We start from the raw sequence: 17,367 nt of genomic DNA, 5'->3' as shown, positions 1-17,367 counted from the left end.
ATGAGGTGAAAATGGGGGTTTTCTTTAGAAATTAGATGGTAATCACTTTCAATAATTACAGTTCTTATAGTTAGTCACCATTCCAAATGATTTTTCCCTACTCTTCTTACACTTGGTAACAGATGAGGTACTACATGATGTTGACAGATTTTTATGTGATCACAGAAGGAGCCAGATTTAGCTGTAATAACCAAAAATAATTGATAGCTACCAGCTGTGTCCACAGTCTCCCTCAAACAGCCTATAATGAATTCTTTAGGTTATTGTTTTTCAGGCTTTCCTTCTTAGTTCTGAGTTTTTTGTTTTAAGCTGTACAAAGGACTATTTGCAAAGTAGAAATAGTTAAATTTATTGACTGTCACTGTGGCCTGGAGATTGTTTTTTTAAGTAGAGCAGCACCCAGCCCAACAGGGCAATACCCTTTCCTTGCCCACTTTCAGCAAGGCCCAACCTGCTTTCTTCATCTCTAAAAATTCTTAACTGATGACCCATTTGAGGGGTCAGAGTACATCTTAATAAGTATGAATAGCTCAAAGATTTTTATTAAAATTGCCCATCAATATGATATAGCAAAAGAAATCTGGAGATCTTTGCAACCTAGCTGTTTGTATTTGAGTATTAAAAGTGGGTGGGGTGAAAACCTGCCACAAAGATTCCAGGATTTAACTCCCAGGTGAACTAGGTTTGGGGCTTTTCATTTTTAGCTTGGGGAAGGAAAGCAGCGAGGGATGCGGTGTGAAGGAGAAAGAGACAGAACCTAAAAGAGATAGGACCCCTGAGCAAATCATCTCCCCAACACATTCTACCAACTGAAGGTTAATTGGGATCAACAAGTCTGGAGGGTAATTTCTATATGTCATTCTCACCTCCTTAGTGTCCTGGCTACTTTAATCAGATCAATATCTAGTGGAGAAGTCTCAATGAATGGGAGCTGTTTTGGAGGTGAGGGTGAGGAGAAGGGCGTAAGTGTTGCTTTCTCCAATCGAAAGAGTGTCCTGGGACTGGGTTGAATGATTATTAATAAGGAGATAAAGGAGGGGGTGTTGGTGGTGGGGTCGGGTCAAGAAGGGAGGGCTTCTGACAGCAAGAAATTAAGCATCATCATCAAGGTAGCTGAAGCCAGGGTCCAAGGCTCTAACCATAGGAGGATAGGAGAGAGGACCTATGTGGCAAGTTTTTATTTGATGGACTATGGCTTGATTTTTGTTTTTTCTCCACTTGTCTAAACATCTGGAACACTAGGGCTGCTGAGCTTGAATACCAGGAAAAAAGACAGAAAGAAGTCCCTGAAGTGCCAGCTTGGATTGAATTCCCATTCTTTTATCATCTTCTTATTCAATCTCATTGTAATTCCTTATTCATTATGGAGATAGATATTTGCAGGGATCCCTATGATTGTAAAGCTTTCCAAGTCAATCTTCTCTTATTTCAGACATATTGGAGGGTAGTAAATACTGAACTTAATGGAGCTGTACACATGAGGACATGACCAGAGTGAGAGTAAGGTGGAACATAATTGTCTATTTTCTTCTTGTAAATCACAACCAAGGACAGCTTCAGAATTCAAGCTCATGGAAGCCCTCCTCTGAAAATTGATGTTTTCTGAGCCACCTTATCAGTGTGTGAACAATAGATATCAATAGAGAACACAGGGGCACTAGCAATAGATTATTTTTACCTTTTGATTAAAATAGTTATAGATTAAAATAAGGTTTTCTCATTAAAAGTTCCAAGGTATCAAAATTATTTTTACATTTCATAAGAGATATGTCTGGGATGATGAGATTGTCTCAAGAATAGACAATCTTCCTTTATTTATCTGGTAAAATAAATGAAATACACAAATAAACTAGAATCTTCAGAGACATCCACAGATTTCACCTTTCAAACCCCTTACCACAGATAACAATCTAGGAGTGAGATGCGTTTTCCCCTCTTTCCTCTTCTTATTCCTTAATAAGCAGTAGCAGTAGTAGGAATAATAGCAATTGTCACATATATGTGTATATATATGTATATATACATATATATACATATATATATGTATATATATATACTTGTGAATTCACACAGATCTTCTATCAGTCAAATGCTACCTCTTGGCTTTCCTGATTTTTCCAGTTAATACACTGTATTAACTAATCAATCGTACTAACTTATCTCCTTGAAGACAGAGACTGCTTGTTTATTATCTGCATCTTGGGACAAAATGGGTGTATATAATGGGTAAATGTTTAGGAAATGATTGAAAAAATGCTTTATTCCAATTTTGTGACTTTGAGCAAGTCACAGTTTCTCTGAGCTCCTATTTCTTCACCTGGAAAATAGAAACATTTGCCAGATTCATCCAATATCATAGGGAAGATAAAATAAGCCAATAGATTTAGGTTTCTGTATAATATAAAGTATGTAATTCAAATCAACAAGCATTTATTAAACATCTGTCATTCCTATTTTTCACATAATGAAGTAACGCTCAGAGAAGCAAACTAAATCATCCTTTGTTACCTGGCTAGTTAACAGAACTAGCTAGGTAGAACAGAAACTTGAATCAAGGTCTTCTAATTATGTTCAGAAAAAAGAATAAAGGCACCTATAAAATCCATCATTTGCTATATCATTCCTTAAATAATAGCACTTTAAAAGTATTTAGGAGGAAAACAGTAAAAAGAAGTAAGAGAAAGATCAGGCCATGCATAGTAAACCTCCAATTCTGATGCTTTTTTTAAAAAAATGGCTTTGAACCATTGAATAATCAACATTTGTATTGTCCAGTGAACTGAGAGACAAAAACAGTTACTTCCAGGGTTGAACCCCTAGCCCAAGGGGCTTTCACCTCAAGTCTCTAATGTCCTCAATGGGTTAATCTTTGAAGGCCTAACAAATGGTTTTTCTTTGAAGGACTGTATAGGATACCCTGAAAATCAACAATACTGCAAGATATTTATGACTATAGTTGCCTTTCCAGAAGTTCTCTTCCTCTCTTTTAGTGTTCATGGACAGAGGAAATGCATTCCCCCCGCACCCATGCTCAAAACTAATTTTATCAGACAACAGAGATGTTTGAAATTATCTCTATAATTCATAAAATGGTCACTAGATGTGAATCCCCTCCCACCTCCCCCCGGTCTCACTGAATCCATGACTCCCAAAAGACTTTATGATAACCTTCATGACCTCCCTTGAAGTACCTTATTGCCAAAACCCTACTGAACCTTACAACTTGACACTCTTCACATTATTATTCTCATTGTATTAACTATTTCTTTGCTGCCAAACTAAATTCTTAGCCATTGTTGTGTGTTTTCTTTGCAAGGGGGGAAAGTAAAATCTACGACATGTAAAATGAGGCATAAGAAATCAGAGTATTTAATTGCTAATTATCTCATCTTGAATCAAATTGGTGAGAGAATCTAGTCGTTTTGAAACTAGACCACTATGTTTAAAAGAAAGGCATCATATGGCTCTCATCTTCAAAGTCATCCCACAACTCTCTGCACAGCCCCTAGCTCCACTCCCTTTCTGGCTTGCATTACCTATATCACTGATAGAATTATAAGAAGCATGCTTCTCCACATGCAGTTGGAAATTAGTGCCATTACTTAATCCTTTCCTAACATGTCACCAATATGCCCCCTTGTGATTAACATATCATTACATATTTTTTCATCAAGGAGATGTAGAAAAACATAGAGAATACATATTGTTAAAAACTGTATGCACTACCAATTCCTCATAAAATATATAAGAAAATACTACTTTAGGACACAGCAGGCTCATTTAACCAGAAATCAGTGGGTAAAAACTGCATTGTGAATCTTATCTTTTATTGTGAGTTGTCTCATGTATTGGAAGAACTACTTGTTTACTACAATTTACTATAAAGATACTGCTGATCAGGTCCAAAGTTTTATTCTGAATAGTCATATTCGATTGATGAAAAGGTAAGACTTAGATATAACTTCAATCCATCTATGTTGGTCTTGGGGTTAGAAGATCTCTATGTGAGTCCTGGACCTGTCTCTCCTTTGCTGTTTATTTCTCTGAGCTTCAATTTTCTCATTTTGTATAACACAAATATTTTTATCCCAATCTCTTCATAGGTTGTTGTGAAGATAAAATGAGAAAATGGACATGAAAGCCCTTTATAATTTTGAAGCATTATCTATATGCCAATTATTATTTAGGGGTTAAGGATTGGGATTAGATCTAAGATATGGGTAAGAAAACTCAACATGCAAGAGGGTAAAAACATCATTTATACAAAAATATTCATAGCTCTGTTTGTGGTAGCAAAGAATTGGAAATCGAATGAATGTCCATCAATTGGGGAATGTTGAACAAACTGTGGTATATGTTATTGTTCTATTAGAAACCAAGAGGGATGGGAATTCAGAGAAGCCTGGAAAGACTTGCATGAACTGATGATGAGCAAGATGAGCAAAACTAGAAGAACACTACACCCTAATAGCAACATGGGGGTGATGATCAATCTTATTGGACTTGCTCATTCCATCAATGCAATAATCAGGGATAATTTTAGAGCACCTGTGCTAGAGAATACCATCTATACCTAGAGAAAGAACTGTGGAGTTTAAACAAAGATCAAAGTCTATTACCTTCAATTTTTTTATAAAAAAATTATGTACTGCTATCTCTAATATTTTATTTTCTCCTCAAGGATAGGCTTTTTTCTCCCAACACATCCAATTTCAATCAATGTATAACATGGAAACAATGTAAAGACTACCAAACTGCCTTCTGTTGCGGGGATGGGGGAAGGAAGGGAGGGTGGAGGAAAGATTCAAAACCTTACAGAAAATGATGGGTAGAAACTACTATTGTATATAATTGGAAAACAAATAAAATATTAATTTAAAAAATAAAAAAAGAAAACTCAATCAATTCAGGTCAATACATCTTCAGCTTACAGTTCTAGAGGCTTGCCTAGAGCTCTGAGAAATTAAAAATGACTGGTCTGGGATCATACTGCCAGAGTGTGTTAGAGGCAACTCTTGAATTTAAGTCTTCTTAGCTCTAAGGCCAGTTCTATATCTACTATTACACACTTTTATTATTATTTAATCATTATTAAATGCTAAATTCTTATGAGTCATATGCATTTTTTGTTTGAAATACCTTGCTGAAAAGAACTAAGAATAAAAATAACTCACCCATATGGAGCATCTGTCCAGTTCTCACACTAGTACTTGCACTGATGTTGGATGCTATTAGAACATGTTTCTTATTCCCTGTGGGCATATTAATTTTCATGTCTGGATATCTTGGTTCTGAAGAATAAAAAAAATATATTTTTTTAGGTTTTTTGCAAGGCAAATGAGGTTAACTGGCTTGCTCAAGGCCACACAGCTAGGTAATTATTAAGTGTCTGAGACTGGATTTGAACCCAGGTACTCCTGACTCCAAGGCCGGTGCTTTATCCACTACGCCACCTAGCTGCCCCCTAAAAATACATTTTTTACTAGAAAAGTTGCTAAAGTACTGTTAGGGCAACAAAAATGTGCATAACCTTTGATCCAGAAATACCACTACTGGGTCTATACCCTGAAGAGATGATGAAAAAGGGTAAAAATATCACTTGTACAAAAAAAAAATATTCATAGCAGCCCTGTTTGTGGTGGCAAAGAATTGGAAATTAAGTAAATGTCATTCAATTGAGGAATGGTTTAGCAAACTGTGGTATATGTATGTCATGGAACACTATTGTTCTATTGGAAACCAGGAGGGATGGGAATTCAGGCAAACCTGGAGGGATTTACATGAACTGATGCTGAGATGAGCAGAACCAGAAAAATACTGTATATCCTAACAGCAACATGGGGACGATGATCAACCTTGATGTACTCACTCATTCCATCAGTGCAATAATCAGGGACAATTTGGGACTGTCTGCAATGGAGAATACCATCTGTATCCAGAGAAAGAACTGTGGAGTTTGAACAAAGACCAAGGACTATTACCCTAAATTTAGAAAAAAAAAAAAAACCTGATATCTTATTGTCTGATCTTGCTATCTCTTATGCTTTATGTTTCTTCCTTAAGGATTTGATTTCTCTTATCACACTCAATTTGGATCAATGGATACCATGGAAACAATGTAAAGACTGACAAATTGCCTTATGTGGGGGGTGGGGGGAGGGAAGTAAGATTAGGGGAAAAATTGTAAAACTCAAAATAAAATCTTTAACAAAATAAAGTACTGTTCTAACTTGAAATTCTTTTATTTTTAGTTTATTTTATTTTTTTGCAAGGCAAACAGGGTTAAGTGGCTTGCCCAAGGTCACACAGCTAGGTAATTATTAAGTGTCTGAGACCGGATTTGAACCCAGGTACTCCTGACTCCAGGGCTGGTGCTTTATCCACTACGTGGATAGCCGCCCCATAACTTGAAATTCTTATTCCCACTTATTGTTCTGGATAACAGCTTTTCCTCATTATTTTGAACATTAACAGAAGGCTAACCCATGAGTTCATGGTGCCATACACATTGGGCATGATAAAGTATACACAATGTGGGCTAGATGTTGACTATGGCAGTAAAGCACTGTATATTCTCCAAGTATTCTTCCCAGTAGAGTTCAATTCCTGTAGGGCAGAGATTTTTCCTTCCCTCCTCCCTCCCTACACCCTAGTTATTATAAGAATAATGTCTTACTATTATTGGGCATTTCATTTTTAATTAAATTCAACAAACATTTTATTATGTGCCTATCATATCATAGTATGTGCTAAGAATATAGAAATAAAAATGAAATAATCTCTCCTCAGTGTTTTAAATATTTTTTTTAGGTTTTTGCAAGGCAAATGGGGTTAAGTGGCTTGCCCAAAGCCACACAGCTAGGTAATTATTAAGTGTCTGAGACCAGATTTGAACCCAGGTACTTCTGACTCCAGGGCTGGTGCTTTATCCACTGTGCCACCTAGCCGCCCCTGGTTTAAATATTTTTTTTTAAAGCAAGTGGGATATAATGGTTCATATTGGAAAACTTATAAATGCATGTGCACCACATAACTCTGTCCGTGGCTTAACGTGAGAATCCTTGCAATGGATTATACCACATTGTTTAATACTGTGGCTTGACTAAGAGACAGTGTTGTTTCCTGTACAGAGGACTAGACACAGAATCAAGAAGACCTGAGTTCAAATTCTGTCTCAGTCACTCACCAACTGTATGACAACAGGCAAGTCACTTAACTTTTTGGAGTGTCAGTTTCCTCATCTATAAAATGCAGAGAATAATACCTCCAATATCTATCTTAAAGGTTTGTTTTGTGGTTCAAAAGGGTTAATATTTGAAAGGCACATTTTAAGCCTCTATTTAAATGCCAATGCCAGCTGTTAGTTATGTGTCAAATGGGGCAATGAAGAATATTTGACATCTCAGGCCACATACACAGTTTCCTCAAGAGGAGTGATGAATTATATAAGTATTTACAAAGTATCCTGTTCTATATATATCACTCATCTGAGATTATAAGAGTTACACATATATAGAGAAAACAATGATGTGTGAAAAGAGACCCTTTTATGAAGATGGACCTATAAATAATAGTAGTAGAATTTAGAAAGGAAAGAACAAAATCATAGAAAGGAAAAGTCCTTGGCCAATTTGTGAAACTGGCCAAGCATCTTTGGCAGCCCCTTCTCTTACTTCCTTTTGGCCACATATTCCTCTAGTGATCTGCCACCTTCTTCTCCTGTCTCATGTACCTAGTTAGCTAGTACTTTGTTCCCTCCCTTCTATATTGTGAAGCTCTCCTCTGGCTTTCCTCTCCTCCCTTTGCCAAGTCATTGTTCTATGATCTGACCATTTCTTATTCTCTCTGTATCCTAAACTTAGCCTGATGTCATGAATGAAAGCAACTTGATCTGATAATTCACACTACATTCCATTCAAAAAGTGACCCATTTGGGTTTTCTCCTGTCTCTGTTTCTTCATGTGTAAAATACAGACAATAGTTCTGACCTGAACATTGAGAAGATCTGAAGATTTAAACAATAAGTATTTATTTGGGATTTGCTTTATATTGTCTTCTGTCGATAAAAGAATTTTGCCTGCTGGCTATCCTCCATATTTGGAATACTTTTCCCCTCTCTCTTTCTACCTCCTGGCTCTTTCTTCATTTTCCTTCAAGACTTAGGTCAAAGACTTCCTAATGCAGGAGGTCTTTCTCAGTCATCTCAGTTGCTAAAGCCTTCTCTTTTCAGATCATCTTCACTCCTCTCTCTCTCTCTCTCTCTCTCTCTCTCTCTCTCTCTCTCTCTCTCTCTCTCCTCTCCGTGCCTCTGTCTATCTTTCATATATCTATAATTATTGACTTATCTTTGCCCCTATTAGTATGTATAGAATGTATACTCCCTAACATGTTATCATTTACACGATGTCATAGTCTTCTTCTATTATGGAAGACAGCAATCAGACCACATGCAAATGTTGTCTCCCTACCTACCCTCTGTAGCTCCAGTTCCTGGCACATAGTAAGTACTAAATAAATATTAATTGGCTGATTGGCTAATAAATGCTTACTGATTGTTAAGAACGGTGTCTGATCATCTAATCAAGATGATATTAACACATAGTAACAATAAATGTAATTATTTATTTATAAATATTATATTTGTTTTTCCAACTATATGGAATGACAATTTTTGCCAATTATTTTTTGCAAGGTTTTGAGTTTTACATTTTTCTCCCTCCCTCCATCCCTTCCTTCCTGCCTCCCCCTAACAGAAAGTAATTTGATATAACTGTGCTAAACATAGCATTGATCATGTTGTGAGAGAAGAGTGGAAGAAAGAAAACATTAGAGAGGAAAAAAAGGACAAATTACATAAGACAACTAAAAAGCAATTATTAATATCACTAGCATTTTAATAGTATTTTATTTTTCAAAGTATTTTACACATATTATTTCAGAGAGCAATAGATGGAAGAAGATAATAAAATGTTAAAATAGAAGAGATCAGAAGATTAGAGCTCAAAAGAGACCAGAAAGTTTTCATAGAAGAGATGGGAATCAAGTTGGACTTCAAGACAGGTAAGAGAAGCACAGGAAATTGAGTTTTCTTAGTCTAGACTATATTTATTTACTGTGTGTACTATACAATCAAGAGCCTAAATAGAGCAGAGCATCTGTTTTGTAGAGTAGTGGCAAATGGAGCAAGATGGACAGAATAGATACAGGTCATGACAGACATGGAGAATCAAGCAGAAAAGTTTTAGACTTCATTCAGTAAGCAATATACTAAAAACAATACACTATCAGAGAGCTGGTAAAATTCTCCCTGGGAAATGCTACTCATATATTGCTTAGGAGTTAGGACTATTTGGCAAGTACTACAATAATGAAATGCCTTTCATTTCTCACTCTCTAACTTCTGGACAAAAACTGAAATACAATTACCCTTTATAGTAAAGAAAAAAAAATCCTCTGTGACATGCAAGCTTAAAAATCAATGAAAATTATACTCTTACCTGACAAGTGAAGAACAGATGCTGCCACTGCTTTTCCAAGGGAATTAGTAGCTGTGCACACATATGTTCCTTCATTTTCAAATGAAACGTTCTTCAGCAATAGGGACCCATTGAAAAGCAAGAAAGCATTGTCACTCAGGGATCCTCCTCTTTTTAACCAAGTAATGTTAGGCTGAGGAATGCCTTAAAAACAAAAATAAACAAGCCAAAAACATCCCTTTAATGCTTAACAATCATAACGTGCCAAATCATTCCATCATTGTCACTGACACAATGAGAGCATAAATCTACCAAATATTCAGGGTCCAGCACAGTGCCTAGAACATAGAATAAAAAAACTGGGTAAAGAGATAATTTATCCCAACCTCTCATTTTACAGATGAAGAAAATCAGGCCCAAGTAGAGAGACAAAGGCAGGGACTTGGTAGGTACTTAACAAATCCTTGTTGGATTGATTGGTTGATTGATTCCAGAACTCATGAACTTGTATTTGCCATTTTTATTTATGTCCAAACAATTACACCACTAGCTCATCTTACTAACTTTTCAGTTTCTTTGTTGGATGACTGTGTTCCTGTGGGATGTGGTCTTTATTTCTCATCCTTGACCTATGATCTTTCCAAAGTCACTCAGTGACTCTGGTTTATCTGCTATTCATGGGCTTTTGTTTGTTTGTTTGTTTGTTTTTGAGAGCTTTACATTTGTCATGAGAATATACCAGAGGATTCTATGCTGGGTTAACATCAACTTTTGCTCTTTGCTCTTTATTGGGGTCAACAATGTGATATCTAGATCACTACGGAAGAAGTGCAAATTTGGAAACTTCTGCCTGATTTTTCCTGAGTTTTTCATTATTGATCAACACTGTTGGAATGTTGGATGAAATGAATCTAGGTCATTTTCTAATTCATTTCTTGGTTCATTCTGTTATTCTTTCAAAGGTAATGATTGAGGGAAATGTATTTCAATATTTCTTGGAATATTAGGTTTTATGACTAAAAGCCCATAGATATTTAAAGATTAATGTTTGACAGAAGAGACTTCTCTTTTCTCTTGGAATTTGTTTAGAATAGAAATAGAATAGAAATCAGAAACTATAGCTCTTACCTGCTACCTGTTTTTGTATGGTCTATAGTCTGAGTTGCTAGTTTTGGTATGCAGTCTAGAGTTTGCCAACTCTTGGTTTTTGAAGAATGAAAAAAAGTCATGATTTCCATGGTGTAGTCAAATTTTTATGTACGTGTGTATATAAAGATAGATATGCTCATACATACACATATATAAAATGTGTCTGTGTATATAGTTCTATGCTATTAAAAATGGTTATCAACTTGTTTAATCTGCATTGTAGAAACAATTCATAGCATATTTTTCATATGAAAGGTACAAATCCCCCAAATAACCTGGAAATTCTAAACAACAACAAGCTTGTACTTCAAAACTCACATACAATTAATTTAAAAAAATTTTTTTAAGGCAATGGGGTTAAGTGACTTGCCCAAGGTCATATAGCTAGGCAATTATTAGGTGTCTGAGGACAGATTTGAACTCAGGTACTCCTGACTCCAGGGCTGGTGCTCTATCCACCAAGTCACCTAGCTGCCCCTTAAACTTTATATTCCAAAGGTAATGAATGGCCTTGACTAAATATATCTTGAGACCCTTTCCAGATCAGAGCTGTGCTTGGTTTTTATCTCCTTCCTATATTATTCAAGGATACATTTTTTTTAAGGTTTTTGCAAGGCAAATGGGGCTTGCCCAAGGCCACACAGCTAGGTAATTATTAAGTGTCTGAGACTGGATTTGAAACCAGGTATTCCTGACTCCAGGGCCGGTGCTTTATCCACTGCACCACCTAGCCACCCCAAGGATACATTTTCAATCCAAAGTCAGATGCATTTGCTTAGGTAGACTTTTCCTGAGCTATATTCTCCCACCAAGCATCAGTTTCCAGTGAGAAATTATTAACTAATTCTGTTATGAATTTCCACAGCATGTAATTAAGAATAGAAATCTAGAGTTTTCAGATCATTGAAGCATGTTCATCTCCTCCTTTTGGATAAATAATTTTATATATTTATTAAACTTTATCATTCTTCAACTTGGTTGTAACTTCAAGGTCTACTGGAAGGAAAAAAAATCCTCAAAATATAAATATTTTTGGAAGGATAGATATGGTCTGATGAAGATTCCTAGCTCTTGGAACTCACCAACACTTCTAATAATGGTTTTGGCAAATCTTTGAATGAAAAACAATTTAATCTATAAAAAAAATTACTTTTTCAAATCATTAGCAATCAAGTTTTCATATTGTAAATATATCATGTGTCCTCCTGAAATCCTACTGTTTTCTTTTCTTTTTATGGTTTCATTGTTCTTTCAATTTCAATAAGCCTATACCATGATGTAGAGGGATCAATAATATCAATTAACATGCCAGGTATCTTCAAACATCTTTGCTTATTTTCTAAATATTAAAGAGCCCTGGGGTGGCTAGGTGGCTCAGTAGATAGAGCACTGGTCCTGGAGTCAGGAGTACCTGAGTTCAAATCCGGCCTCAGACACTTAACAATTACCTAGGTGTGTGGTCTTGGGCAAGCCACTTAACCCCATTGCCTTGTAAAAACTAAAAAAAAAAAAAAAAAAAAAAAAAAAAGAGCCCTTTTCCCCAATTAAAAAATATAAACCTAATGGAAAAGAACAGTGCTGTATCCCATTGAAAAATCTGCTTATAATATGCAATGACAATATCTTCCTATAGCAAAGATGAACATTTTGACAAAGATTCCTTCATTTATTCCTATTTTAGAATCTGTGGTCATATGGACTATTTGTGAAGGAAGAATCTGTCAAATAAGTTAATTGTTAAAACAAACCCTTTTATGAGAACTTTTACAACCCATTCAACTGCTTTAGCAAACATGCAAAACTTAACATATTAATTTTGGAGGAGGAAATGGCAAACTACTCCAGTATCTTTACCAAGAAAACCCCAGATGGAGTCCTCAAGAACTGAACACAACTGAAATGATTAAGTAACAATAACGATACAACATACTTGATCCTGGGGTTATAAAAAAAAGGCGGAAGAAAGTCCTTTTTCTCATGGAGCTTATAGTCTAATGTTGGAGACAACATGAAAATAATTATGAATAAATAGGATAAACTGGATATAATCAACAGAAGTAGACTCTAGCATTAATGGGGATTGAGAAAGGCTTCCTGGAGGTGAGATTTTATCTGTGATTTGAAGGAAACAAGAACAACCAGGAGGTAGAGGTAAGGAGAAAGAGAATTCTACACACTAGGGATGGCCAATGAAAATAGTCAAGCTGGGAGATAAAGAATCTTGCAAAAGTGGGGTTTTTAAGAAGATAAAATATCTAATTGAATCATACAGTAGCAAAATATATGTGAGGTATTAAAATTTATTATGAGTAATAGAGTTGGATTTAGTTTCAGTCTTATAACAGAATGGCACCAAACTAGTAGCAGCATGGTATAGCAATAGTAACTGCAGATTTTTAATCATAATTTGAACAATTTATTTTTATCTAGGGTCTACTATATACAAGTTACTGAGGAACAAAGCCCAAATAAAGCCTCTAAACTCAAAAAAACTTAGAGGTTGCCTTTGAATATGAAAGCAGAGAAGTAAAGGTATGTGGTAGGAAGGGTGGTCTCAACTTTTCAGAAGGCTGGTCTCAACTATTCAGAAACAAAATTTATGAGGAATGGGGCATCACTTCATTCTCTTTCTCCACTAGGGTCCAAGTGGAATGGTCCAGTGGTTTGTAGGAAAAGCACAAAGCATCTAAAAATGGTTCTGGATTTGCTTCCTTTTCTCTGCTGCTCAAGGATGGTAAAGGCAGAAGGAATAAGGCAACAGGAGTGGAATATATCATGCTTGTTAGGGAAGGTCTCACTTTTTTGAAGGCCCTGAGGAAGTGAGATGCTGAGAAATTAAGATTATTATTGGTGGTAGTGGGGAATCCTTCTGTGCATTCTCAAAAGGCTTGATCTAACTAATAATAATGATGATGATGATGATGATAATAATAATAATAATAGGAATTGAGCCAATCACTTGACATATCTCACTGACATTTTAGTGAGCAAATAGTTAAATTGTGAGGATATCAAAACTGCCCACAAATGTTTAATGAAAACTCTGACATAACTATGATATGCTACTTATTAGAACTCTTGAATATTTCTTTTTAAATAGCATCTAGAATGTATCTGTACTATCAGTTCCTATGTTTGTGGAGAAGGCAGAGTGTAGTAGAATGAGCATTTGATCTGATAACCAAAGGACATGTCTGAATACACATAACAGGTGTAAATTCTTATCCCCATCATACAGATGGAAAACTGACATCCAGAGGGGTTTTCACTTGCCCAAGATCATGAAGTTAATGGTTCTTCCCATACACATCAGATTTTAGAGTCATTGAAAGTGTTAAATATTTCTTGAGTTTTCCTTCAATATTTTATGTTTACATAAACATCAACAAGCAAAAAAAAAAACTCAAACAAAAACAAAAAAAAAGTAAAAAGCAAATAAGGAGGGGGCCAGACTCAAAGATGTCTGTAAAGTAATGATCTTTTCCCCACAAAGCTCTGAGTCTCTATTTAATTAGGAGTATTTCTTGTCATTTCTGAACAACCTACTTATAAACACCATCACTTTTTTGCCCTCCTTAGAATTGCTATGGCAGACCTCTAAAAGCCCTATTTATCCCAAAGTGCCCACTTGAGCTAAGTCTACTAAGTACTTGGCTTCCCAAGAGATTAAGCAGCAAGTTTTTGGGGCTCTGGACTTGCTGATTCAACAAAGGATAATCACAGAAAATTATAGGAAAGTTCCTGAGGGACTCAATACCTATTTCAGTCCAATGCTAAGGAGAGCTATAAAATTCAGAAGTTTATTCACCCAAACTTCACTTTTCACAGGTCTCTTTTTTCATCCAATTAGCTGGACAAGAATCAAATTACCATTTCCCAAGGGTATTTCACAAATAGGAACTGTACTCAGTAATTATAATGATCTTACTGTCATGTTCACTAATTGCTTCATTTGTACTTGTCTTTTCAACCAGATCACAAGAAACTTGTGGTAGATGAGGGACAATGTAATGAGTGTTAAGAGGAAGAGATTCTGGTCTTGGCTCAGTCACCGACTATGGAACTTGGGAAGGTCATTTTATCTTGTTTGGGTCTGTTACTCCTCATCTTTAAAACAAGAAGTCTGGATACAATGGTCTCTAAGATCTTTTCCAGATCTCTTTGGTTTCTACCTTCACTACAGAACTCCAGTTCCCTCTCCTTAGACCCTGGGCTCTGATCAGTGAGCATTCACTTTATTCTATCTGGACCTAGACTGGCAGGATGATTACCTCCCTGCATCACCATGTCCCTCCACTCCAGGGAAAATGGAACCAAAAAGAACCTCAAATGTGGGAGTACCAAACACTGATCCATGACAGAGACACAGATCCCAGAAAAACAGCTCATAGGTACTGTGGGGGCAACTAGTGCACAGGAGATAAAGGATTAGAATAGGGAAAAAGAAAGGCTCACTCTTCTTGCTAACTAGTTTCTAAAGTCTGTTGTTTCAAAACCTTTCATAACAACCCCCCTCCCATTGCAACCTCCCTCTTTCCTGTTTTCTTATACCTTACACCCTCCCCTCCCTCATCACCTACACTCCACTGCAACCCCTACCTCCATACACTATGAAATCTCAGAACACTGATCGCTTTGCTATTCCTTGTATAGAACACTCCATCTCCTGTCTCCTGGCATTTTCACTCACTATCCACCTGGTCTGGAATATTCTCTTTCTTTATGTCTGCCTTCTGGCTTCCATCAAATCCAGGTAAAAAGTGTGTATAGTGTAAGGGTTTTGTGTAAGTAGAAAATGTAATAAGAACATACACACATCTGATATGTAAATTGAATAAGGATGAACAAACCCCTAAAGGGCAATTGAGAGGTCTTTTTTGAATGTGAGTAGGTTGCAAGATGTTTCCAGCAAGGACGGAAGAGGGAGAAATACTATTAAGAATGCTATCAGTGAAATATGTAAGTGAAATGAAAGGTGAAAAGAGCATAGGAAAGTCACTATGAAAGAGCAAAGATCAATGGACAGTCCACTGACACCTTTGTAATATCAAAAGAACAAAACAAAGGCCCACAACACATTGGGTAAACCTCTTGTGGCAAATTCATTTGAGCAATTAGATAAGAGTTATACAAGATGGGCATGATAGAATAAAAATTATGATCTGTATTATAGGAGATAACAACAATTCTTCATGTTGCTCATTCATTTCAGTCATATCTGATTCTTTGTGGCCCCATTGGGATTTTCTTGGCAAAGATACTGTAATGGTTGGCAATTTCCTTCTCTAAGCTCATTTTTTTTTAACAGATGAGGAAACTGAGGGCTTGTCCAGAGTCATACAGCTAGTATGTGTCTGAGGCTGAATTTAAGCTCAGGTCTTTCTGATCCTGCACTCTATCTACTTTATCACTTAATTGCCCCATAATAATAATAATAATAATAGCTAATTTGTATTTATATAGAACTTTAAGATTTAGAAAGATAACATACAAAATTATCTCATTTGATCCTTACAACATTTCAGGGAGGCAAGTGCTGTTATTATCTCCATTTTACAGATAAGGAAATTGAGGCAAACTGATTTGTTCAGGGTCAATAGTTAGGAAACTGATGAAGCAGGATTTGAATTTAGGACACTCTGACTCCAAACCCAGAAATTTATTTACCTAGGACCTAGCTAATTGTATCCCATATCCATTTGCATATACAGCCATACCCTAAGTGTCCTTTGACTCTGTTCTAGACCATTGACATAAACTGGATGTTATAGGAATTGTTTTACTTATGTCTGTAGTCCAGTGTATGGCAAACAATTGGTACTTAATAAATGCTTATAGATTATCTGATATTATCTAATTTATTGAACACAGAAGGAAAGAACATCTGGGCCAGTTTATATCTGATAAACTGTTAAGATAAATTCTACCATGGATAGAAAGAAAATGACTTTAAGAGGCCTCATCTAGATGCTACAGAGATAAATAGGCAGAATTTTGTGCATTCAAAAGATCAGAAAATATAAAGGAAATTCAGTCTGCAACTTTTTCTACCAATGCTCACAGTTTGTTTGGTGCATTGAAAGCAAGTGAAAAAATACATGTTTGCTCCATGTTGAGACAACCACAAAATGTCAAAAATAGTTTAAATTTATTTATTTGACCTTAAAAGGTAGGTTTTTTCCCAGTCTTACAGCAGTTCTGAAATATCTAGTGTTCAATTTCCACAATCCTAAAGTAGCTTTTGGACAGCAAATGTTATGGAAAAAAAGTTCAGATCTGGAGGGGCTGCAAAACATGTGTTTAAAAAAGTCTGCACTATAGGGTGCCTTAAAAATATTCAGTGTTTAAAAACAAATTTCCTCCAACCTTGAAAGGCCTATGAAATATTCCACACTATAAAAAAAAAATCTTGGCCTGCTCACCAATTTCTCTAAAATACTAAATATTTCTTGACAGCTTTTTTCCTCTTTAGCTGTGTAGACTCACAAAATTTTCTGTATTTCTCACTGAAGATAGTGAATATTAACATTTCTATGGATTATATCTAATTTGAATATTTGAAAAAATCGTGACTTCATGAGAATTGAACCAATCCAGTATAGTATGGATGAAGTAGAAATAGTGAAATTCAGAATACTATTGAGACAGGGGTGACCCATCACACTTAGATTAGAAGATAAATTAGCTTCCTTTACATTTCTGATGAACTCCCTTGAGATCTTATGGTTAGCTAAGTGTTGGC

The 17,367-nt window shown here is 35.8% G+C and overlaps 1 protein-coding gene across 2 annotated transcripts in view; it reads right to left on the bottom strand.

The window, feature by feature from the left end:
• ADAMTSL3 (ADAMTS like 3) overlaps nucleotides 1-17,367 on the bottom strand; it is a 713,745-nt gene that overhangs the window by 30,990 nt on the left and 665,388 nt on the right. For both annotated transcript variants that reach the window (XM_074233985.1, XM_074233986.1), the window contains exons 24-25: nucleotides 9,498-9,680; nucleotides 5,175-5,291 (exon numbers count right to left, since the gene is read on the bottom strand). In XM_074233985.1, coding sequence (XP_074090086.1) covers nucleotides 5,175-5,291; nucleotides 9,498-9,680 — 300 coding nt within the window. The remainder of the gene's footprint in view (nucleotides 1-5,174; nucleotides 5,292-9,497; nucleotides 9,681-17,367) is intronic.

This window comes from Macrotis lagotis, chromosome 4 (assembly GCF_037893015.1).
Source record: "Macrotis lagotis isolate mMagLag1 chromosome 4, bilby.v1.9.chrom.fasta, whole genome shotgun sequence".
In the NCBI taxonomy this organism is placed as follows: domain Eukaryota; kingdom Metazoa; phylum Chordata; class Mammalia; order Peramelemorphia; family Peramelidae; genus Macrotis; species Macrotis lagotis.
Note: the sequence above shows the minus strand (reverse complement) of the source record. Positions and strands in the feature narration are given on the sequence as shown.